General features: G+C 38.2%; 1 protein-coding gene across 5 annotated transcripts in view; it reads right to left on the bottom strand.

Annotated features, from left to right (window-relative positions):
• SRGAP2 (SLIT-ROBO Rho GTPase activating protein 2) overlaps nucleotides 1-26,547 on the bottom strand; it is a 207,071-nt gene that overhangs the window by 178,838 nt on the left and 1,686 nt on the right. For all 5 annotated transcript variants that reach the window (XM_032217258.1, XM_032217259.1, XM_032217255.1 and 2 more), the window contains exon 2: nucleotides 25,597-26,160. In XM_032217258.1, coding sequence (XP_032073149.1) covers nucleotides 25,597-25,663 — 67 coding nt within the window. In that variant the 5' untranslated portion in view covers nucleotides 25,664-26,160. The remainder of the gene's footprint in view (nucleotides 1-25,596; nucleotides 26,161-26,547) is intronic.

Below are 26,547 nucleotides of genomic sequence, written 5' to 3'. Positions count from 1 at the left end.
GGGGGGATCACTTAGCATTATATGTTATAATGGTCCTATATTATCACAGCATAAATAATTAGGAAGGATTAAGTTACCCAGCTCACAATCAACTTATTTTACTTCTTTATTTAAAACATTTACTCTCCTTTCCTGCCAAGGCACTCAGAGTGATTTACATGAGACAATCTATGCATGCAGGCTTAAAAACATAACACAAAGGGGGAAAGGGGTGAAAACAGCAACAATACTTAAAATTACACAATGATTCAAAATGGCCGGCCATGATGAAAATGCATAGTACTGGAGAAAAATGGTCTTGCATTTCTTTCTGCAACAAGAAGGCAGAGGAGATAACTGTATACCTAGGCTAAGTTCCCAACTCATATTAAAAAAATGCTCCATTCAAATGCAAAAGGCCCATGCCTTCAGAGAGCATTTCCCATTTTCTCCCCTCCAAAGTTCATCCCATCCCAAGTTTAGGGTGTCTTTGGAATCTTTACCACATATGGTCCAAATGACTTTCAGAAAGAAATATTGCACCTCCCCACAAGAAGAAACAACCTGCGGAATTGCCTCTAGTTGTAAAGTAGGTCTGAATATTCTTACCTATGGCTGCCTAATCAAAGTCTAATGATTTTGCTGTTATCATAATACAATTTCCATTCTATGCTATTAGAGTTCACCCCTAAAATAGGACAAGAGTACTTGCATGCTACTTGAAATCCCCTTCTCACAAATATAATTTTGTTACAAATGAAGACAAATATACATGTCCCAGGATAATATTGCAGGATCCAATCGGGTCAGAGCCGAGGTTTAGTTGTCCAAGCTTTCAGATTTGTGCTGAAGCCCGTCTTCAGGGAACTTCTCTGTACCAGAATGTGTGCTTTGGGATTTTCTATGGGTAGTATTTAGCATAAAATGTAGCATAAAAGAAGAAGGGTTTAACAGTATATGGACACAATATTCCACTACAATATTCTTTCCATGCAAATAGTCCTCCCAAAGCAGCTTGGTTGGCTGAGTAGTCATATATTGATTGAAGAGGAATGTATTAATCAAACTTTACGCTGCCTGTTTATGTTTATACAAGGAGGAGTGGGGAAGACGAACTATGAACTTCCAAAATGAAATATCTGAATTTCCATATCCACATTGCAGGAATGAGGTCGGGAGAGGGGTGTGTGTGTGTGTGTGTGTGTGTGTGTGTGTGTGTGTGTTTGTGTGTGTGCGCGCGCACCCATGCAGCATGATTAATATCAATAAGGTTTTGGGTACAGTGGTCCATTTGCAATTTAAGGGTCAATTTCATGTATATTAACAATAGAAACATTCCAACTGAACCCAACGAAAACTAGAGTACAGATTTGCGCACTAAAGCAAATAATAATTTCAAAATTCAGATCACTTACTGAGAAAGATGCACTGGCTTTTGCAGAAATCTCTAGGTTAATAAATAAGCCATGGTAAATAGAATAATACCTACAGTGAAAGAAAATGAAATGCCTGCCTTTGATTTCTGGATTTTCCAGAAATAGGACTTGGCAGTATTCCCAACAAAGCAGGACAGGAGATGATCTTCAGGATGCTTATGAGAGTTAAGAAGCCATGGGGAAGAAAGAGGAAAAGACAATTACAGCATATAATACCTCTCCACTTTTAGAAAAAAACCTAGGAGTTGCAGTTAATATTTTGTAGATGCACAGTGGCTTTAGAAGACTGTATAAATTCTTTTTTGGGGATTACCTGTGTTAAATTCGTGTTTGCACATTTAGAAATCTGTATTTGTCAGGAGGGGCACAAAATCAAATTGCCTCCGATTTCAGCATCTTCCCAATATAAACATATTTAAGGTAAGGGAGGAAAAACAAAAGCAAATTAGAATTGAGTCTTATCAAAGAAACCCATCCTTCTATTTTTTTTCTGTCATCATGTATACATCCACATTTAAAGCAAACCATCAAGCTTCGTTTAACAAGCACACTCAAACAAATTAAGAGCACTTAAATAAAGAGGACACAATAGTAATTGAGTGCTTTGATTCTGATGACATTTCTTGTTCTGTTAGAATTCCACAAAACCTTCCCCCCCCCCCCAAATTGAATGAAAACATGCATTCAGTCTCACACTTCTATGAGAAGCCCAAGGTAAACATCCTAGTCCAGGTTTTACAAGGGGGTAGGCAGGCATCTGAATAACACTCACAACTGATACCACTCTGGTGGAGGCTTAGTAGTGCTTTTAAAATGAAAGGCACTTTCCATTTTTAGTTTGGTATATTGCACAGAATACGAAGTCAAAATTCTAGGATAACATTACTATTCATGAGTAAATATGCTGATGTACTTATTCTAAATATTTGTTTCTGCTCCCCACCCACCCGGCACCTCTTTAAGCTGGAACAACAAAGCCAACTAAGAACAAAAGCGTACGGGTTAAGTTTACACTGGGACTCTTGTTTTTAAATCTGAACCAGGAATTCGGAATAGAAGATTTAGGATTTTATTCATTATGGGCTTAGATCTAAGCACAATACAAGACCCGGTTGTCGATTTCCATGTGAAATTGAGCTGGGGAGGGGGGGAACCAGGTGCAACCCTAACCTTTTATATCAATGTCAGTTCATGGAAGTGTTTGTTCAATGATCCCTCAAATAAAACTTGGTTTGAATACAATAATTTTCTTTTTCTGCCCCTTTTTTCAATCTTTGTTATTTCATCCATGGTTGTGCAGCAATTAGAATGCAGTACTGCAGGCTAATTCAGCCAACTGCCTGGCTCAAGGTAGACTCCTCCTTCCAAGGTTGGTAAAATGAGGATTGTTGGGGACAATATGGTGACTCTGTATACTGCTTAGAGAAGGCTGTAAAGCACTTGTGAAGCAGTATATAAGTCTATTGCTATTGCTATTCTATTAGAAACTCCTGTTCAAAATAATTTGCACATTCTGGTACACCAATAAGCTTCATTACCTTACCTCACACTATCATTTCACTCATTACCTGTCTATTTTTGCTGCTTATAACATCCCTTCTTGATCTCAGCTCCTTCAACCTTACTATCAACTTAAAATCTATCTCTTGGCCTCTGCATTCTTCCTTGTTGCACTGTTTTCACGAAACACCATGTAAGAAAATACATTCTTAAAAATACTTTTACTGGCATACTTGTCTCCTGTCTCTGCGTTATACCCACTCTAACTTATACCCACAAATCTAACTTTTAACATGTTTTATCTTCAATTGCATTATAAGTGACAACTAAATTTTGTATAACAAACTTTTTTTAAATAAAACAAAATTTAAAGCTTACTAAAACATTTTATACAGTGCAAAAATGATTTATTAAAACAGAAGTATTTAATAAAGCACTTTACATTGGAAAGATATGCAAAAATGGATGAACTTTTTCTACCGTCAATTCATGAAATCTTTTTGTCATTCTTATAGAATAACAGAGTTGGAAGGGACCTTGGAGGTCTTCTATTCCAACTCCCTGCTTTGGCAGGAAACCCTACACCACTTCAGACAAATGGTTATCCAAACTCTTCTTACAAACTTCCAGTTTTGGAGCATTCACAACTTCTGGAGGCAAGTTGTTCCACTGATTAATTGTTCTCAGGAAATTTCTCCTTCGTTCTAAGTTGCTTCTCTCCTTGATTAATTTCCACCCATTGCTTCTTGTCCTGCCCTCAGGTGCTTTGGAGAATAGCTTGACTCCCTCTTCTTTGTTCCAGCCCCTGAGATATTGGAACACTGCTATCATGTCACCCCCTACTCCTTTTTTTCATCAGACTAGACATGCTGAGTTCCAGCAACCATTCTTTATGTTTTAGCCTCCAGTCCCCTAATCATCTTTGTTGCTCTTTTCTGCACTCTTTCCAGAGTCTCAATATCTATTTTACATTGTGGTGACCAAAAATAGATGCAAAGTTTCAAGTGTGGCCTTACCAAGGTATTATAAAGTGGTATTAACATTTCACATGATCTTGATTCTATCCCTCTTTATGTAGCCTAGAATTTGTGTTGGCTTTTATGGCAGGTGCTGCACATTGCTAGCTTGTTTTTAAATGATTGTCCACTAGGACTCCAAGATCCCTCTTAAAGTTACTACTATTGAACAAGGTACCACATATACTGTACCTGTGCATTTTGTTTTTCTTGCCTAAATGTAAAACATTACTTTTTTCACCATAATTTCATTTTGTTAGATAGCGCCCAATGTTCAAGTCTGTCAAGATCCTTCTGTATCTAAACCTATCTCCTGGAGTGTTGGCTATTCCTGCTAGCTTGGCGTCGTCTGCAAATTTAATGAGTTTACCATGTATCCCCTCATCCAAATCATTGAGGAAGATGAAATTAATACGCTGAAATTAATAAAATTAATATGCACTCAAATTAATATGCTGCAGGTTTTGTGATCTTTTCAGGTTTATCTACCAGTTTGTGGTCAACTCTAAGTCACGATGTTGGTATCTTTCATTTTCAATCAGTCATTTTTTTGCAAACATTGAAATTCATTTAACCTTTTACCTTCTTAAAATAAACCTCTAACAGGAACTTCTTTACAACTTTATTCATACAGGTATGAAAGTACTGTCTATTCAGGAACTATTTTTTAAAAAAATGTTTACACACAGCTGACATATAGAATGAAAAGGTTTATTATTAATGAAACCCCACCTTGTGGACCTAGGTATAAGAGATCAAAAAAGAATTTTAAAAATGCATTTGGCTCTGTCTATCTAACTTAGTCTCAGGAGGATGACTACCAGACAATTTTATAAAAGGAAGTCAATTTCAAATCCAAAGGCAACAAATAGACCACAATGCTAAATCTTGTCATCAGCATGATCCCACAACTAATGGTAAACTTCTGAAAGACTCCAGTATTTCTTTACTGAATTTCAATGATCCTGCTATGTTCAGACAAGCCTGGACATGGATCTTCGTTTATCCATGTGGAAATGCTGTTTGGGCTTTTTTTTTTTAACAAACAAAAACATTTTGTTTTGAATGGCATTAATTCTCCATATTAGAAAACAAGATTAAAATTCTGTAGTTTAATTTAATATTGCAGTCTTCATCTTCTACATATCAGCTAACTCAAATCTGATAATATATTAATTTTGAAAGTCCAATTGGGGGGTAAGCCTGGTAACAAAGCTTATTCTTTCTTCAGAGTTTAGTGAAATGAGAAAAAGAAAACAATAGAATATATTCTTAGTACAATGAAAGGAAATCTTTTTTTGCTGAATTTCCTCAATACGAGGACAAAAGGTTCTTTATGATTAATGAACATGCATACTTGAGATAGACAATGAATATATAGGGCCTGTAGACTACAATTTATTTTAGAAACAAAACAAACGTACATGAACATATTCTAAAGCACCGTAAGCCATAGCCTTCATAGCTTCACACCAGGGTCCATCACTTAAGACATGGTACTGGCAGTTGGTTCTTGACTCTTTGACAATCAATTTTTCCCTATCTAATTCAGGCTAAAAGAGCTTTCATTTTCACCAGAAATTTTAGGAACTGTTTGTTTTACTATACTGGACTACCATGAAGATTATTCATGCTATTTGGCAGATAAAAGTGTTCAGATCCACTCCGACTTGGAATCTGACTAGGCAGATTAGGCCAAGGTGCCTAGGCACGTGGCTAGTGTGATCGGGATGAATTTGAAGTGTCTTGAGAAAATGGACTATGTACTCTGAGCAATCATTCTGGCTACCTGTTGATCTGGGCTCTTCTTGGGTTATAAAAGTAATCAGGGAGATGATCTTCAGTCAGCTCCATGTTATGGTATTGGCCTCCATGACAGAGGAGTAAAACCGCTACTCTGAAAGAGGCAATAGTATGCCTCCTCAAGAGTCCTCTTTGGATCCAATAGATCTCAATAACTATCATCCAATTTCAGGAAGGTTATTGAGAAGATGGTCAGCCTGCAAATGATGAGAATCCTGAAGGAAGCTATTATATCTTGAGAATGAAGACAGAGGCTCTTTGTTCAGTAACACTGTAACCATTTTAATGTAGCAGAAACTTGAGTAAAATGTAACAGTAACTTGTAACAAGTAACGCTAGTAGACCGGGCTGTGTGCGCGGTTCAACGAATGTAACAAGAAGTAGACCGGTAGTCTGTGGAGAGAGGCAGCGAAGCAGTTCCGAGTATACCGGGTTGTTCGGCTGCTCTGGGTAGATTGGGTGGCGGTTGGAGAGAGTCTGCCCTTTTATATTCCAGCAGACTCGCGCTTGACAGCTCGGCAACTGACAGGCGCGTCTGATTGGCTAAGACGCACCTGGCTGCTGCCGAGCTGTCATTCGTAACAGCGAGGACTACCTTTTACTATACAACACTTCTTCCCCCCCAGCTGTGCGCATGCGTGAGATTTGCGCACGCGTAATCATGTAAGTACGCAGGAGAACGTGGACACGCCCCGACCGCCGCAATTGCATTGCAGGCGGATCTTCATAACTGATGTCCCTGTCTGAGCTCCTCCCCTTGGGAGTGGAGCTCCAGGTGACGTCTGACGGCCCTGCATCCCTGAGTGGAAGACTGCAGCTGAATGGTAAGCTGGGCGAAGGGGGCGCGGCCGAAACTGTTGCCGGATTGTTATTAGGCCGGTAGGCGGCCTGTGTATTGGAAGGGCTAGGTCTAAATTGACCTGAACTAACTGGGTAGGAATTTGCGAACTCGGATTGAGGAAGAGTGACTGACACATCAGGGTGTACTACCCTTGATGATGGGTTAAGCTGGCCTGAATTCGGGAAGGCTGGAGGATGGTGACTATTGGAATGCGGTTGCGGGTTCAGGGCTGGCTGAGCTGCGCCTATGCCAGGCCCTTGCGTGTCGGCTTGAGGAATAGTTCCGGATGACTGTCGTTGCCTTAGCTGATCCAGGTGTCTCCTCCAGATGGATCCATCGGGTATCCGTGCCCTGTAGGAAACGGGTCCTGTTACTTCAGTTATAACTGCAGGAACCCATCTCGTTTCCCCTCCATAATTCCTAGCCCAAACCAGGTCCCCAGGTTTGAAAGTGCGGGAGGGAGTTGGAGGCCCCAGGTTGCCAGACTGAATTCCTGAATAGACGGGATGCAATCTATCCAGGGTGGTCCGCAGGCGTCTGCCCATATCAGCATCTCCGCGGGGCTTTTCTGTGTCACTGGGCAAGGTGTGGAATGCTGTGCCAGTAAGTACGCATCCACCCTTGCCTGCCAGTCCCCACGGTTAAGACGGCCCCAAAGCCTCCTTGGCCGATCTAACCGCCCTTTCCGCTCGGCCATTGCTGCCGATGGTAGGGCAACCAGCGCATGGCGGACCCCTTGCTCGGCTAGGAAGGTTGAAATGTTTGTGGAGGTGAATTGCGGGCCGTTGTCGGACACGACTGTGTCCGCAACCCGTGGGTTGAGAACAAAACGTCGCAGGCTCGCACAGTACTGTCAGATGTGGTGGAGTGGCATGAGCATACTTCCACCTATCAGAGTACGCGTCCACAACTATGAGGAAAACCTGTCCGTGGAAGGGTGCCGGCGAAATCTATATGAATTCTTGACCATGGTCCCCGAGGCATCTCCCATTCCCGGGAGGGAGAGGAAGTTGGAGATGGCCGGGACTGCTGGCATGTTTCGCATTTGGCAACCCAGACTTCGATCTCCGTATCTAATCCTGGCCCACCAAACGAAACTGCGAGCTAGAGCCTTCATTCTGCTGACCTCCAGGATGGTTTCATGAAGGCGTTGCAAAATTTGTTGTCGGAGGACCGTTGAGATGACCACACGGTCGCCCCACAACAGACAGCCTGAATGAATGGATAGCTCTAATTGTCTGTTTTTGAAATGTTTGAGCTGTGGAGAGTAAAGCACCCGCAGGCCAGCCTCTCAGGACCCAATTCAATAGTTGTGACAGTGTAGGGTCAGACTGAGAGTGAGCGGCCACGTCTGTAGCAGTCCCTAAAAGCTCTATGCAGTATTATGAAGTAAATTTGAATCACTGCACAAAAATCTAACAAAATAGATTTCAACCACAAACATATATTGGTCTCTAAGTTTCAAAGACACTAATTTTGGTTGCAATAGATTTAATGAACTACCCTGCAGGTAACTGATATTGTGACCAATCCCACTACTGGCATTTTCTGAAGACTAGAATCTCAACTCTGACAAATAAAATCTATTACTGCTGTTACAGAGCATGCCAAATCATAAAAAGAATGGAATCCCTGGAGAAGATTATTTATAATACCAAGTTAACCTGAATTCAAGCATTCCAACAGCTAGCTAAACCATCTGTGCTTGAAGCATCTACCCCGCAAAGAACCTACAATCTCCATAGTTAATTGGTTTTCTTGATAAATTATTATTGCGTTAGAAAGTTTCTGTAACGTTAAGTGAAATGGAATCCCTGTTCCTGAATTTGAAACCATACTTTATCCTGTATTTGGTGGTGGTGGGTGATGAAGACAAAGATTATAGGGGAAAGGAAGGGGAAGGGAGGGGCATGCGGAGGGGACAAGAGGGGGAGTAAGGAACAGCTCTGCTTACTGTAATATCTCCTAAGCTCATTTTGCACTCCATATCAAGGTTGTAGATTTTGGCCATCACTACTGCACTTACAACCGCTCTCCCCCAGATGTGCCGATAATCTCTAGGACCATGATAGCAAACATATGGCACAGGTGCCAGAGCTCTCTCTGTGGGCACACGCTGTCACCAGCTGCTCTCTGGTTTCTGGGACGCGCATGTATGCCGGCAGGTAATATTCGCTCACGCTGGAGCGCCGAAAACCCGAAGACAAGCATGAGCTTGGTCTCTGGGTTTCCAGCAAGTGCGAAGACTAGCTGTCCAGCACGCATGCATGAGCCAGAAACCTGAAGAACCAGCCAGATGGTCTTCAGGTTTCCAGGACTCTGGCATGCACACGCTCTGGTTTGGACACTTGTTGCTGAAAGATTCGCCATCACTGCTCTAGGATTTGCAACCCAGTTTGAGGACCAATGAATTATACAAAATAAAGATCTTCATTCTATTAAAATTATGGTTTTAAATTTTATCATTATTACCAATAAAAATGTTTTCTTTTATAAAGTTTAGAAAGTCACCAAGATGCTTAATAGATTTAATGGTCTAAATTATAAATAAACAAATTGCATATGTTGAAATATTCTGTTACTGTTTTATTTGATGTATGCATTAAAATATAATTATTAAAAGTACTATATTGATGTATTGCCTAATCCAATCCCAATGAAACTAGTTTTATTTAGGGTGCAAAGAAGGAGTCACAGAAATATATCATGGCACCAAAAAGTTTTGGAATCCCTGCACTAAGAAATCTTTAGTCAAAATGTTGGACTAGCAGCAAAGTATCTTATCAAGAGATCCAGTTTACTCAGGGAACTCCAATTCATCATCTCTCAGTTAAAGATCTCAGTTTTACCCATCAAACATCACCTAGTGCTTTTCAAATACCGTATTTTTCAGAGCATAAGACGCAGCCAGAGTATAAGACGCACCCAGGTTTTGAAGAGGCAATTAAAAAAAAAAAACGTAGGTAGATAGAGGGATAGAGAGAAAAGAGAAATACAGAGGGAGGAGGGAAGTTAGGTAGGTAGATAGAGGAGGGAGGGAGGGAGGGAGAGAGAGAGAGAAATACAGTGGTAGGTAGGGAGAGGGAGAGAGAAGAGTAGGTAGGTTGGTAGCGTAGAGAGAGAAAAATAGAGAGAAATACAAGTGGTAGGGGAAAGAGCGAGAAAGTAGGTAGGTATATAAGTAGATAGAGGGGCTGGGAGAGAGGAGAGAGAGAATACAGTAGGGTAGGGAGGGAGGGAGTAGGTAGGGTTGGTAGGTAGAGGGAAAGAGGAGATTAAATACAGTAGATAGGTAGGGAGATAGAGAGAGAGTAGGTAGGTAGGTAGATGTTTCCAGGTGTAATTATCCATGTGCTGGAGAAGGAAATCGCTGAAAACCTGTAGCACCTAAAACTTTGTTTATGTTGGGATAGCCACTTGATCAATATAATTCTCATCAATCACTCTAACTAAAATGCTTCCCCAAAAGGAAAAAAAAATTTTTTGCACTCTGCAAACATTCCAAAACAGCCCATTTTTTGTGAAAATGGGCCCTTTTTTTTAAAAAAAAGGCATGAATAGCCTTGGGGGGGGGCTTGCAGAGTGCCCCTGGAGAGGGGGGGGAACAAATGAGCAAAGAAATGGCTCGTTTTTTCACGAAAATGGGCTGTTTTTTGTCAAAAAAAAAATTGCATGCATAGCCTTATGGAGGCTTATAGAGTGCTGCTGGGAGGCTGAGCGGGGCAAAAATGGCCCATTTTCACTAATTTCTGCCCTCCCCAGTCCCCAGGAGCTGTCTGAAAGCCCTCATAAGGGTTTACTCGGCCATTTTGGTGAAGGGGGCAGGGCTTCAGGAGGCAAAAATGCTATATTTGATGTATAAGACACACTCAGATTTTCAGCCTCTTTTTAGAGGAAAAAGGTGTGTCTTATACTCTGAAAAATACGGTAGTTTGAGCTGCAGCTGTCATAATTCTGGAATTTCTACATCTTGCATCTAAGGAAGGTTGTACAACCATTTTTTATTTATTACATTTATCTAGCTTCCTATGTTATCAAAGGCAACTCTGGGAGACACAAAACAATAAAACAAAAAAAATATAAAAATCGCAAATTCAAATATAGGTAGTCATTAACTTACAACAGTTGATTTAGTGACTGTTCAAAGTTACAAACCACACTGAAAAAAGCCATGCCTATAATTTCATGATTCTAGGCATCAGTGTACCTTCAGATGCCTCCCTCGGCACCTGCAGGCTCTTTCCGATGTCTGATTGAGGAATTGCTTTGGAATATTTCAATTAAAAATAATTAAAAAAGAAAATGGCATATTATAAAGCTATACTCCAAGATTACTGTAGTGTGTTTTTAGAAATTAAAAATGATATTTGGCTGCATTCATTCTTTGGAAGTATGCCCATCTCTTTTTCTACCTAGAAAAAAAGACAATTGTATGCTAGTGTTAGAAGAAAATTTTGGTTTGTTCCAGGCTGGGTCAAAGAGCACAGGACAACTACTTGAAGCAGAGTAGAAATTTATTCAACAGCAAAACAGCCAGCTTAGCAATCAAAGGTGGCTACAGATTGAAAGGAAAGGTTAGAAATATTTATAGAAGAATTTGATCTTGCTTTAGAAAGCACATGAATGTGGTTCACTTGGGGAGGGAGGGCTGTTGAGTGGAGTCCAGTAGGGAGGAAATGCAGATTTCTCACCTTGCAGTGTGTGATAGTCGTCACCTCTTTGTATGCCCAGATATTGACTTTGGGTGATGGAGAATCTTGTTATGTATATTAAGATTTTCATATCTTGAGCGGATTTTTTATGGTTTTGTTTGAGTTGCTGATACTGGCCAATTTCCTAGTGAAAACACACTTACTCAGTTTTCAGCCCAAGTGTCAATGTGGGCAGAAAAGCTTAAATGATATTTGGTTTTATTGCTTGGGGTTCGCTAACAGGTCAAGGAAGGGCAAAGTTGGCAAGTGGTCCGGGCAACAATGATGGCATGAGGGTTTTGCCTTCTCATACTAAGATAGTATGGAATATGCCATCAGGCAACAGCAGTTTCATAGACTATACTCACACCAGCAACTACCTGCAAATTTGCTGAATCCATGGGAATTTTTGAAATTGAATTTTTGGCACCCTGGAAGGTACTTTGTTGAAGGTTACAGTAGATCTTTCTTATCTTCAAGAATTATTCAGATTAGATCCTTCCTGTCATACCAATAAATAATTGTGAATTGCAGATTAAATCTAATTCACCCAGTTTAGTCCATGACTTGCAAAATGTCTTAGTGTGTCCATGAAGTATTATAATGCAATATGCATTAAGAGAACTTCAAAATGTGCCCCCTTTAGTTGACTGATGAGGCATTCTTACATTCTTCGCATATGACCATACAAGGATAACAGACAGCAGTTTTGCAGATATAATCAAGAAGGCTATTAAATGTATTAATCTCTATTTGTCAATACTACTCTCTCTTTCCCGAAATGTCCACTACTCATACCTCCTTCTTTACAACAGATTAGACACTACATACTGGGAAATCTATAGTAGCAGCCCATTCCTGCTCAATATAAATCCAAGATACATAATGCTATCTTAGACAAAGATTAAAAAAACTCTAGCAATATTAAATTCACATATTTGTTTTTATCCAGCAAAAAGAAGTTCAACAAAGGCATCAAGTCTACAGTGCAGAAAAAATGGTATGAAAACAAGTACTTGTGACATTTATAAATCAGCTCCATGGGGAAATGTAAGTGCAAATTTTTATTCACAGCAGAGTTAAGTTTCCATCCAAACATAATTCCTATATCCTGTGGCCTTTATAACACATTAATTGTCCTTCCCTTCATTCAAAGAGCTGTGCCCCACCTACTCCAGATGTACAGTATGCCGGTTTAAAAAAATCTTTTGTCCATATTACAGCTTCTTCTTGCAATCCTCTGAATCCAGCCTTACTGAGGCATAAGATAGATAATAGCAGCTTGATTGCACAAAAGCCTGCTCCCTTCACAAAAAAAAGAAAAAAAGAAAAGACAAATTATCAGCAAGACTGATTGGGGAAACCACCCCCTTTTTATCATCTTAAAAGTAATGATTATGGGGCAATGAACAATTTGCTTTAAATGAAAGGGAAGTATCTGCATTTCAAAACCATTTCAAGTTCAAAAGGAACAAGGATTTACTGAATGCCTGGGAGGGGGAAGAAAGGGAAGAATGATTCTGCTAAAAACATAAGATGTCTAAGTTACAGGAATAAACACCCATAGCAACATACCACTTTTAAATCTGTTGAACACATTAACTGAAGGGGAGGGGGAAGAGGAAGAAACACATACTGTAAATGAACAGTAGAGAACCAAATCTGCAATAAACACTGTAAGGTGCCAGTCTATTTCTATTTAATTGAACCATTATAGTTAATATTTTTAACTATAAACCTTGAATAATTATAACAAACTACAAGATAGCTAAACAAGGTAATTAGAAATCTCCTCTAGTTGTATAGTTCAGCCATCTTGTTACTGAATCATCAAATAGGAATTAAAATCTTTGCCTTTTCTACTCCCTCAATCTTGTAGTATGATATATTTTTCAACCAAGTTGTATTGTTCCCAATTGAATCTTGCCTGCCATACTCTGCCATAGCCCTACTTTATAGGTAAAATTAATTTGTAAAAACTCATGTTTATATAGTAACATTCTTCAACTTGATATTCTCCAGATGTGTTGGAATTGCAATTCCCAAGTGGCCAAACTAATTGGGAATTCTGCAAACTCTTATCTCAACATAACTGGAAAGTCCTGGGTTGAGGAAGACTGTTATATAGTTATCTCCTGATCACATTATCCCAAGGGAATGTTTCTATAATGGGGCAACTTTACTCTTCCTGGGTAAAGATTATAAAACTTTTACATGAAGCTTGGAGCAACTTAATATGCTTCTTCATAATACGCTGACACTTAATCTCAAGAAGTCTTAACATACCCTAATCAATATTTACTGAATGCAGAATAACAAAGTTGGAAGAGACCCTAGAGGTCTTCTAATCCTACCCTCTGCTCAAACAGGAGGCGCTATACCATTATGGACAAATGGCTCTCTAATCTATTTTTAAAGACCTCCAGTAATGGAGCACCCACAACTTCTGGAGGCAAGCCGTTATGGGAAGGGGAAGTGAGAAAGAAATGTGGTAAAGGAACCACCAGTGTTTAAACAATTTTACTGTGCCTTACTTGGCTGACATAGAAAATTATACAGGATTGATTTCCATCACCCAGAACAATAATAATCACTCTATTTTAGGAGATGGGAATCCACTAGATTTTCCAGGCCCTCCCACTTTCATTTTTTTTTATGCATAACTGCCCTGTAGGCAACAACACTGAATAATGTGCATGATGGTGGCTATGGTTTCCCAGAAACTATTGAAAAGACAACACCACTTTCCAGCATAAAAACCACCCAAAGATTTATGGGGCCTTATGTCATGCAGTTAAAAGATTTTCATTTAACAGTTTTGCTGCTACAACCCTGCTTCTGATCTATAGCTGTTCCGTAAGTGTTTTCACTCCTTCCTCTGCTTTAGTTTGGGACAGTATAAGGAGGAAACAGTACACAACACAAGGCAACTAAGCAACATAACAAACATTAGCAAAGAAGTTCTATTAATAAAGCAGCTATTTAGCAAATGACAAATTTATTCTGCTCATCGGAGTATAGAATTACAATGTTATTTCAAATAACAATATGATGTATTATGAAACTATCCGTAAAGGCTATTCCCAAATATAAAACAAATTGATTTCTACATTAGAGGTGAGAAAAAGATGGCTCTCCAAATGCTGCTTGATTACCAGTCTCAGAATTCCTCCATGATGGCTGGAGTTTCTTGGAGCTGTAGTTCAGAAACGTCCAACAAGCCTCAGGCTGTCCACCTTTATCTAAATCAATATCACTTGTCATGCAATTCCCATTATTATATACTGGTTGCAATCATACTGAGCTAAAATGTAATCTACAATTTACAAATCACAATGACTAGGTTCACACAATATCCTGATAGTCCTCAACTTACCATAGTTTGCTTAGTGAGCATTCAAAGTTACAATGAAAAAAATGACTTAGGACTGTTTTCCGCACTTATAACCGCTGCAGCATCTACAAGGTCATGTGATCAATATTCAGTTACTCAGCAATTGATTCATATTTATGACTGTTACATTGTCCTGGAGTCATGTGATCACCTTTTGCCACCTTCTGAGAAGCAAAGTCAACGGGGAAACCAGATTCACTTAACAACCGTGTTACCAACTTAACAACTGCAGTCATTCACTTAATTAATATGGCAGGAAAGGTCATAAAATGGGACAAAACTCATTTAACAAATGTCTCAGCAACAGAAATTTGGGGCTTAATTGTGGTCATAAACCAAGGACTACCTGTACTAAGCCAAAGCTATGTAAATCTCAACCTGTCTTAATAATGATGAATGAATCCATTCAGCAGCTAATATAGCATGGAATGCTTTACTGATATCTTTGCTGACACATAGCCCAAAGGAATGAACTATCGAGAGGCTGGAATATATCTGTATTTCCCTTTTCAGACTATTCAGATTGTGAAAATTAAAAGAAATGATCTTTTCCTCCCAAGAAAGCCGGTGTTCTTTCTATCACAATTTGTTTGCCTAGGCTTTCTCTAAAGAATAGTAAGAATAGTAAGAACTTGACATACTCTTTATTTTTTAATAAAGTTTTTATTTATTTATTTTTTAATACAAATAACTATATATGAACAAAGCATTGTCCAGGTTTTTTCCCTTTTACATCCTTTTTATACATAATCCATTTTACATCATAATTCTATTTCCAATTTCAGCTCTATTATTCTCTTTTCATATTTCCATCTTAAACTTATTAAACAATATCACTAATTGCCCATCAAAGTTATACTAAATTATCATTTCATGATTCCTCTTTTCATCTATTTTACCCTAATGAAACCATCTACTTTTTTTTTGTTTAGTTCCTTTTTCTTCTATTCCTGTTCTTCAATTAAGTCCTAAGTATTGTAATGGTCTCTTCTCACCAGCAGATGGCCTCTCTCCAATGTGCACTCCAATGCGTTAATTGTCAACAACTGTCAAAAAACACTTTATACCCCCCAAAAGGGGGGGGGGGTGAAGGAACTTTACCTCTGAATTCCTTCTTTTGTCAATTTTGGTATTTTCCAATCCAAATAAAATATAGATATTCTGAGACTTTAAGTGCTTTAGCCTCCGCTTCAACTTTCATCCTCATGAAATTTCTCAAGTTCCAAGTAGCCGCTAATTCCACACCGGGATCCTTTTTAAGTCCTTTTACCTGTGAGTTAGCTAATCACCCAGTTCCAATACTTCGTTCAAACACCGCTCCAGCTCAAAAATCTTAGTCCAGCTGCCCCAGTTTGAAAGCAGTCACTGGATATGGCCACCACCCCCACTGTCATTTCGAAGAGTTTTCCTCTGACCTACTGAGGAACTTGCTGGTTCCTCTTGGTTGTCCAAGGCACCTCTCTTCTTCCTGTCCCTTCATGATGGTCCTGGTCTGCAGACCTCTTCCACTCCCGCCCCCCACAGCAGTTTGTCTGGTTGGATTTTGCGATGCCCGCTTGGAGTTCGCTAATTTCCAACCGGTCTCGCTGCGATGTTTCCGGTTTTCCTGAACTTCACATACACTTTGGAAGGTAGAACATACAACAAAGAATCATGTAAGAGTATTTCCAAGGCCTTTGTAAACATCTATTTTCATGCTAGATCTCTTGGCTAAGCTTCAGCTTGTCTTAATAATGGGCTAACTTCAAGATGGAAGCTTCGTTGTAAAGATGTTCCTTAACAAACTGTGAGGCACTTAAGACCATTTTCATGAGCTGACTTACAAAAGCATGTCCTCAAAAAAAGCACTGGGTCCATATGCATATATTTTTACAATCAATTACAGGAGTAGATCTTATAAATATTTTTTCTTTCCTTATGTTGCATATTGCCTAAGTTACTATCAAGCACAGAGGTGAATTCCTCTAATATGTTCCTGAAGATATTCACATTTTTTCTCTTCTGGCAGACATCTGCTTAAGAAATAACATTTTGAAAGCCATTTTACCAAGATGAAATGGATCCCACTCAAGTATTCTTATCTAGACATACCATATGGAAACATAGTTGGTAAAACATTATGATATCAGAGTTTTCAGAGGTCTTTTAAATACAATATCATTTTACACTGAGCCTCTGAAAAGTGCAAAAGGAAGATCCTTTGCATTAAAAGTAAAATACTAATTAGAATGATTAAAAAACCAATGTAATGGTAGATACATGATAAGGTATGACAGGAATGGCTAGGTAAAAAGATATTTTTCAGCTGCTCTAACATCCTTCTGATGCTTTGCAACTTCAGATCTCAGTTAGCTATTAAAAGGCAACTGCACCTTCTATATTGTAGATGTCTAATTCCTTCAGATTACATCTAAGATTGTTTTAGGAGTTAAGGGACTGTGAAGTGAATGGTTTGCAGCTATTAACATGAGTAAGCATGGAAGGATAGATTAAAAGGGAAGAGTGAGATGCAAAATAACAAAAGGCACTTGGGACAGAACAAATAATTTTACTTAATCAAGGCTTTTGGAATGAGATTTAATTTTAAAAGATTTCAGATGTAAAATCATTTGCAGGCAGCAGTTGCCAAAATGTATCTTACAGAATGACATAGACATTAGATTGTGGAACAATCAGATGATCTTACATTAGAAAAATCCCATTAATTTAAGGGAAACCATATATAAAATCGCTTCTTCTGAAAAAGTCCACACAAGGATATTACTAAACGCAATAACCATTAATTGGTTGAAACTTATCACTTGAACTAAAAAATAGCAAATAAACTAAATGTGCCCTTAATCACAACAGGTTCTTATTTTAAAAATCAGAAAATAAGCATTTTTTTCATGACCCGACAAAAGCGTGCACGACAAAAGCATGCCAACAAAGCCGCGGCGCTAAAACCACGACGTCATTAACTCACCAACAACAGCACGCCAACAACAGCGCGCTGACAGAAGCGCAATTTCAGTTAAGGTAAGGGTTAGGGTCAGGGTCAGGGTTAGGTTTAGGGTTAGGTTAGGGTTAGGATTAGGTTTAGAGCGCGCTTCTGTCGGTGCGCTGTTGTCGGCGCGCTTCAGCGCTCATTCGTTGGTGCGGTTTAAAACTCGCGGTTTTGTCACCGCGGTTTCGTCGGGCGCGCTTTTGTCGGTCGCCCTTTTGTCGGTGAACCGGGTTTTTTTCTGAACATGAAATCAAGTATACTTATTTCTAAATAACTTTAGTTTAATTTAGATATTTTAAAATTGAGCATCTGGAAGCCTTCAGTCAATATTTAACATAACTTTAAAAACAATCGTTATATTTTATATCCATCCAAGAAATTACTTTTACCTGCACTTTCTACGCTTTCAAATTTGATTAAAAGCTAGTGAAATCATTTCTAAACTTTCAGAAGAATCATTACAAAAATTAGATCTGACAAAAAAGTTGTCTCTGTTCAGATATAACTTGAAGAAAAAAAGCAATCTGAAAATCTCATCTTGAAAGGAGATATATTTCTTGACATGGTGAGAGATCAATTCTGTAGTTCTGATACCCCAAGGTTCTCATCTTGATATGTAGAATTATATAAACTGCCTCTGACTCCCATAAGTAAGCAACCGCACAGCATTTGCACCTGTGCTGTTTTGGACTTTATTGTAGCAATGTATGTATGCACACTTTGTGCTATTCAAAGCATTCGAAAAAGATGTTTTGTTCTCAGTTAACATTTTTTATTGAGTTGAAAAGATAAAATAAGGTACAAATACAAAAGAAAATAGTAAAATAATGGGGAAGGGGGGAAGAAAGGTGAGGAAGGATTAAGAGAAAGAAAAAGAAGCATTGACTTCTGACTGTTGCAGTAAAATAAGGCATTAACATCAAATCACAACTTTTTATTTTTCATAATAATATAAACTAACTATTTCTATAAAATTCTATCAGTCTAATCGGTAAACCCAAAATCAACATTTTATTCTTTTCCACTTCAAGCACAAAATTCAGAAGGGATCTCAATGTGAAAACAAAAGTATTTATATTCTTTTCTTTAATCAAAATTTTGCCATTTCAGCCAAGTCCATCAGCTTCTGCAGCCATTGTCCATGGTAGGAATCGAAGTGTCCTTCCATTTTTGTGGATACAATACTCCTGCTGCTGTCAACATATATAGTAACAAAGTTCTATTTTTTTTTCTCCAAGTCTTTTCCAAAAGAAATGTTTGGAAGGTGTATTAGTATGAATGAAAAGTGTCCTTCAAATTAATAAAACAGCTGTGAGTAGCTGCAAGGTTGCTACAAAAACTGTCCCCGACTTTTTCTGAACGTGCATGCATGTACAATTACTTAATTTCGTTTTGCTGTCTTCCCCATGAAACTAAGGGGCCACACATACACATTCATGCAGAGACAGCAATGGAAAGTTTCAAAGCAGCCATATAGGCGTTATAACAGTTGCAGCTGCTATAGTAAAGCAAAAAGGAATGCTTCATAGATGCCAACAGGCCAAAAACATCTTTAGCATTCTTTAAACAGACATAGCATGGACATGTGTGTTTGCATGCATCCCATATGCAAATTACATCCATTTTCCCTTGATTGGCCTACTAAATCCCAAAATAAGTAAGGTATGTTTCATCAAAGAGCTGATAGAAGTTCATCACATTTTCATCATTGTTAATTTCCTCAAATCCGTACTTTGGAAATCTTTTAGCTGGAATGAAAAATATGAAGACAATCAGGACTGCTATTTTTCAGACATAAGATGCACCGGTGTATAAGATGCACCAAGATTTCGAAGAGGTAAGTAAGGAAAAAAAGGTTTTGCCTTCCCTCAGTCCCCAGCAGCACTCTGCAGGCTTCAGCAGGGCTGGGGCAAGGCAAAAACGCCCTTGTTTTTATGAAAAATGGCCCATTTCTCGCAAAAATGGGATGCGAGGTAGGGCTTCATGAGGCCAAAAATGGCTGTATTCGGTGTATAAGACGCACCAACATTTCCACGCTCTTTTAGGGGGGGAAAGGTGCATCTTATACTCCAAAAAATATGGTACTTATTTATGGTCAGACCATAAACAGACAATCATCATTTGACCAACAAAATGTAGCAATTTTGTTCAAAATTAAGATTGAATTCCCCCCAAAGATGCCTATAACCCAGATTCAGAGTTCCAATAGCTGGTTCCCCCACCTATGATCACATGATTCCATTTTGGGAGCCCAGCAACTGGCCCTCATTTACAGCTGTTTACAACATTTATAGTTGCTACAGCTTACCAAGGGGGGGGGGGGGGCAATAAAAAGGATTCCGTACTTTGTCTCTAAAGTGGCTCTTCAAGCTCCAACATAAATCAATAAATAAATTCAAAATGCAGACTGGATCTAACTTTATTTAGTATTCTCCTCTGATGTTTAGTTGTTCACAAACTACCCTATGATAGCATTACAACTGATAGAATAACGAAGAAAAATAAAAGCTGCTACTATATTCTGAATCACTACAAGAAAGGCAATCAAGTGCTCACCAGATACACTTGATTTTAAATTCCACAATACCCAGGTAGCATGGCCTATGTAAGTAGATGTTAATAAAAAGTATGTCGAGCAGGACTGTTTCTGCCCCAGTCTACACAAGTTATAATTTGTAAACAGGTTGGAATGGATGAGGTGGTTTATTACGCACACTTTCTTCTCACCTCCTGTTTATTCATTGATCTGCCCTTTCTCATACAAATGATAAGATGTATCATTCAAACAGAAAATGCTTTTTTTTTCCTAGTTTTATCAGAAACATTAGCTAAGGAAAAGGTAAAGCTAAATAATCCCCGCATAATAAAATTTCAGTTGGTGATAAGGGTGCATTTATTTAAAAAAAACAATTAAATATAACATTTTACCAGAATGGGAAGCCAAAAAAAGAAAAACTCCAAGATTAATATCTTGGTCCGTCATCTTTAAATCCATGTATCTAGATTTAAGCTTTGAATGAGTGGAGCCAGCTTAAGCCCATCCAAGCAGCATCTTCCATAGCCATTCATGGAAAGAATACAGCTTGGCATAAATTAGCTTAGTGGTATTAAGAAACAGAGTACCCCTTTCAGTCAAAGTGCAATATTTGTGTTATTGGAAATTCCATATGGAAATCTCTACTTATGAAGACTCCTAGGCTTTCCACATGCCCAATAGTAACTATTAGCAACTATCACTCCCATTATACCCTCCGAGGATTTGAGAATTTCAATCTCTATTTTCCTTTTAATCCGCCATGCATTTTAATTGCTATCATTCAAGATCACTGAACTGAAGACATGCTTTCTAGGAGTGCAGATATGAAGAAAGGATTTCAAAGCAATTACTTTCCCATTTTAGTGATAGATGGGTTTATACTAGCTTGCATATCACAAAAATAATTATAACCATATATAGAGAAAGTGGATGGTTCTTTCAATGTTCACATACATCCTCTGAGGAAACATCATAACTCTTACTTCTGAAGCTCATAGATCCTTCCAGCACGGAAGAACCTGTGGGGTTTTTTTCTCTCACATGATTAGTATAAGTTAAATTGTTAATGTGTTCATAGCTACTGACTAGTTTTTTTTCCCTAAAAAATTGTTTAGGTCTGAAAAGTTGAAGCAACTAATTTTATGAGTACAGGTAATCCCTGACTCACAACCACAATTAAGTCCAAAATTTGCTAAGCAAGACATTTGTTAAGTGAATTTTGCCCCATTTTATGAACTTTTTTGACCCAGTTGTTAAGTGAATCACTGCAATTGTTAAGTTAATAACACAGTTGTTAAGTGAATTTGTCTTCCCCATTGACTTTGCTTGTCAGAAGGTCACAAAAGGGGATCACATGACTTTGGGGCACTGTGACTGCCATAAATATGAATCTGTTGCCAAGCATCTGAATTTTTACCACGTGACCATGAGGATGTGTCAAAATGGTCATAAGTCATTTTTTCAGGTACTAAATGAACTGTTGTAAGTTGGGGATACCTGTATACTATTTCTGAAAAAGTATACTTATAAAATAAAAAAACTGATGGAAGAAACTGGATGGAAGGGATAAAGCTGTTCTGTCTGTGCCACCAATCAGAAGAATTAAAAATTAAGGCTCTGTCAGAAATTAAATGATTTAAGCTTTCAAAGAGGCAGGACGCCTCATGTTCCCAGCTAAGTAACTACAAGCAGAAACCCCTCACTTGGTGAAAAGTCTTCCCAAAAGCTTAAGCTACAGCAACTGTCAATTAAGTACTGCCAATAAAGGGAGCAAAAAAACAAAACCTTTTCTTTTTTTCTAATGCCCACACAGAATATCTAGCTGAGTTACAGTAACAGTGTTGGAAGGGACCTTAAAGGTCATCTAGCCCAACCCACTGCTCTCTCAGGAGACCTCTACTATTTCTGATAAATGGCTGTCCAGTCTTCTTAAAACCCTCCAGTGATGGGGCACCCACAATTTTTGAAGACAATTTGTTCCAATAGTTATTTGTTAGTTCTAAATTTGACATGCAGATTCTAAATTTGACATACAGATTACAAACTTTGAACACTGAAATTAGAAAATTAAGATTATTGATATTTAGCAGTGCTCTTAACTTCAATCAGGAACAATACCAAGGAAAGCACCTTTTTAAACATTAGTTTCTTTTACCCTTTGATTTATTTTATTGGTGTTGACTTAATAAATTCATTCCATGAAGAGTGAGATGAAGTCAGAGCCAAAAGTAGATGAAACAATCTTTCTCTTTTTGGCATATAGCATCTTCAGGAAAAGATCAGATCATTGTACCAGAATTAATCTCTTGCCAAGTCTTTTGAAATCAGGTAATAGACTTATATACCGCTTCATAGTGCTTTACAGCTCTCTCTAAGCAGTTTACAGAATATTGCCCCCAACACTCTGGGTGCTCATTTTACCAAACGTGGAAGGATGGAAAGTGAGGCAACCTTGAGCTGGTCAGAATTGAACTCCTGACAGTGAACACTGAGTTAGCCTGCAATACTGCCTTCTAACCACTGCGCCACCACAGCTCTTGTGATACAATTTTGATGGAAACATATAGATCAAAAGCCATTTTGATGCAAGCATAGAAGACAAGAAAATGGAAAAGCAGAAATAGCATAAGGATCAGTTTAATTCAAAGGCCAAAATCATCAAGAGCCAAGGCTTCTAAAGAGCAGTCCTACTTCCACACATCAGCACATAATACAATTCTGCATTCTTAACTTCTTTGCAACCTTGATATGCAGGTTAAACACCCATATCCATATCTCACTATGGGATCAGATAGTTATGATAGAAATTACTTTGTTGAAAGAACTAAGAAGATCTAACATTATTCTTCAAATAGATGTAATATATCTATATCTAAAAGCATCAATGAAGAATAGAATAGAATAAAAGATACCAGTGAAACAAGTAGGAACACAACAGCAAATTCTACTAGCTCTGCATCGGATGCTTCTTTTGATGTTGCTACTCTGATGCAAAGAAGCTTTGCAGTAATGAAAAAGGAGAAGAAAAATGTATAAATAATAAATATGCTACAGGGACTAATTAAGAGTGTGCTTCCATTTCGCTTTCATATATCCAATGAACAGAACAAGGAGGAGAATTAAGTATTCAAAATATCTGCACCTGTCATTCAAGAATGTGAAACTTGGCAACACTCCCAGAATCAAAGTTGAAAACAAACTTTCCAGGATTCTCTAGTTATTATCTCCTTGAGGTCAATTAAAAGTCACAACACTATTTTATTTAAAAACTCAATAACTAATCAAAACCATTATATTAATTTAAAAAACATTAATCTAGCAACCTTTCAGTTGTACTGAAATATAAATTCGAAAAACTGCTTTCACAATTGTCCATAACAATTGTGAAAATCATAGTTTCAATGTATTGGGAAACTGCCCCAAACTTTAATCAAATCTTCCTTTTAAAATCAAATAGAATCTCATAAGCTTATAGAAAGAGGATAGATAACCACATTATTATAATATCAGGTTTCAACTTCTATGTCCACCATCCTACCTTCACCAGAGGTTTTACCATGCCTAATCTTGAGTACTACATACAGTATGATCATAGGCAATCATGAATTCCATGCAGTGAATGGAGTAATAACAATAATAGTTCCTCCAAAACCACCTACTTTGTTTTCCACACACCTGGAAAATCTCTTCTCTCCAGTGCATATAGCTGAAATTTGTATCATGACCACAAAGAACACAACTGATATGGAAGTAGACATAGTGAAGCTGGATTAGATGCACACTAGTATCTTTTGGGGAATTACATATAAGAGTGAAAAAGTTTTTAAAACCTCCAAATAATTTTTTCTATTTTATTAATCTGGCTCCAAGTACAAAATTTAGTGTGTTCTTCGTGAATAAGTTAGATTTTTGCAACAAAACATAGAGTTCCATTTCTGACTCTGCTGAATCAATCATGCCTTCGTTTAGAATGGTGGCTATAACATTTGAGCAGTCACTGGGAACATAACAAATGCCTTTTGCATTGTTTCAAAAGCTGGAGGAGGGAACCCTCCCTTCTGTATCCTGGAACAAAGGAAATCCAAATAGCTTATGCATTTATTTTGAAACTGCATTTTAGGACCACCTAAACACCAAGCCCAAACAGCAATTCCTTGGACAGAGACCATGCTTTACTGAATTAGTGCCTCCTGATGGCCATTGGAATTCCAGCTTCTCATGCTAGCTCATCAATCCTCACCTAATATAATCCCCACCAACATTAGAAGAAAGAGGAGCAACAAAAATATTTTTACTGCCTCCAAACTGGGAATCCAAAATCAGTTTTAAAATGCCATTTCTGACCTAATCTTCATTACTTCCTTTTCAAAAAAAAAAAAAGGAAAGGAAAATACCTTGCCTCGCCTGTGCAATACAAAAATCAGAACGTGAGAGAATGATATAATTCTGAATATATCAAATATCAATATTTATTTAAAAGACAACAGACCAAAACACAGAACACATTCAGTTTACAATTAGAGCCAAGTTTATTTCCCAGAAACTCAAAGCTACTTAATTCCATCCTCTTACGTACACACAAAGAGTCTCATTCAAAGTTCCTGAATAAGCAGCATTTTGTCAGGCTGTATGGTTGCAGGTTTCATAGTCCACATGCATGAAGTAATGCTGAAAACTTGCAGACACAAAGGATTAGGGGAGCATCTCTTTAATGTGTCACATAAGACATGTGGCTATGTAAAGCCAAGCCCACTTGTTTAATGCCACCTAGATATTGTTGCATGAAGCTTGTCCATCAAGTTGTTGCAGCAAATGCAACACAACCTTTAATAGCCATCTTGCCAAAAATGAGCACAGAATTACTGAAACAGTTTATCATTATCCCTATGCAGTTTAAATTGAAGGGCATTGCAGCCAGCTGCCAAGGGTGTGTGCATACACAGCAGGCATTTATGAAGAGTGAAAGCCTTTTGGTGCATACAGCTGTAAAAAGCTCCTACAAGCTGAATCCATAATACTGCCAAACCACAAAGCTTCTTAAGCTATTATAGACATTTCTCAGAGGACAAGTACCATTTATTATCAAAATAAAATTGGATGCCACGTTTATTTAAAAAAATGTTTTGTCATGCATTGGTGTGCTTTTGTATTGCACATGGGAAGACAAAATAAAGGCTTCATCAAATAAAAGATATTTGAAAATATAGTAGTCACTAAGAACCCAGCCCACGAAGCAGCAATCACTGTTAGCCTTTCTAACATATACTACTGAGAAACCTCTGCAAATTCCTGATGATCTGCAAATGCTTTGCCTTTCCACACCCAAACATGTAGCATGAATGCATGCACTAGCAAATTAAGGCTGAAACACATATACACACAGATGTACATCAGATCCATTTCTTAATTCTTACCTTTGACTTGAGTGTCATATTCAGCTATGATCTCCTTATCCTTTTTTAATTTAGCTGGAGACGTCATGTTTCCTCCCCCCAAAAAGGTTATCCACCGAACAGATCCTCCAGAATATCACAAATAAATATAATTTGTGTTCCTCCCAAAAGGGGGAGCAAAATAATCAGTTGGACAGGCTTGTCTTTCCTCCACAGCAATCAGTCCATGGAGAGAGGGCGTGAGATGGTGCGTTCGCGAGCAGCAGAGACATGCAGATGTGAAGAGCTCAGCGAACAGAGAAGGCAGCAGTTTGGATTTCCTGCACCAAAATCCTGAGCAGCAGTGGTGGTGGTGGCAGCATCAGACTAGAGAGAATCTGCAGCCCCCAAAGGCTTTTCTTGATTGCTAACATTAATAGCACAGCCAGGGAGTGGAAGTCCTTCTGCACAAACATGTTGTGTATGAATCTGATTCTCGGTTGCTGCTTTTCTTTCTTTTTAAAGAACAGAGTCAGAGATGATGAAATTAAATTCCCAACAGTAGAAGTGGAAAAAGCTCCGAACCACTTTCTTCTATTCAACTGCCTGTAAATTCAAATATGTATTTCGTTGGCAAATGCTTACACACATTCAATGCTACCAATGTGATTTCAAGATAAAATGTAGCTTTAATCAAATGGTAACTATTACATGTCACATTAAAGAAAAATGCAAATAAGCATATCGAGAGGGAAGATTCTAAAAGGCTATGTTACCATCAGGACACATGAAACACATCAAAATAAAGAAATGGGGAGACAAAGAAAAATCAGCCACCCAAGAAAGCAATTTATTTAAAGTAAATAAGAGAGAAAACAACTACCGACACAGAAATATGGGAAACTAAAAAGGGAATCCAGGGCCAAATCTTCATATTATTTGAGCCACAAGAGTTCATAAATTCATCCAAAGCCATTGTATAAGCATGGCTAA

The sequence above is a fragment of the Thamnophis elegans genome, chromosome 5, assembly GCF_009769535.1.
Source record: "Thamnophis elegans isolate rThaEle1 chromosome 5, rThaEle1.pri, whole genome shotgun sequence".
In the NCBI taxonomy this organism is placed as follows: domain Eukaryota; kingdom Metazoa; phylum Chordata; class Lepidosauria; order Squamata; family Colubridae; genus Thamnophis; species Thamnophis elegans.
This window is presented reverse-complemented; position numbering and strand designations above follow the sequence as displayed.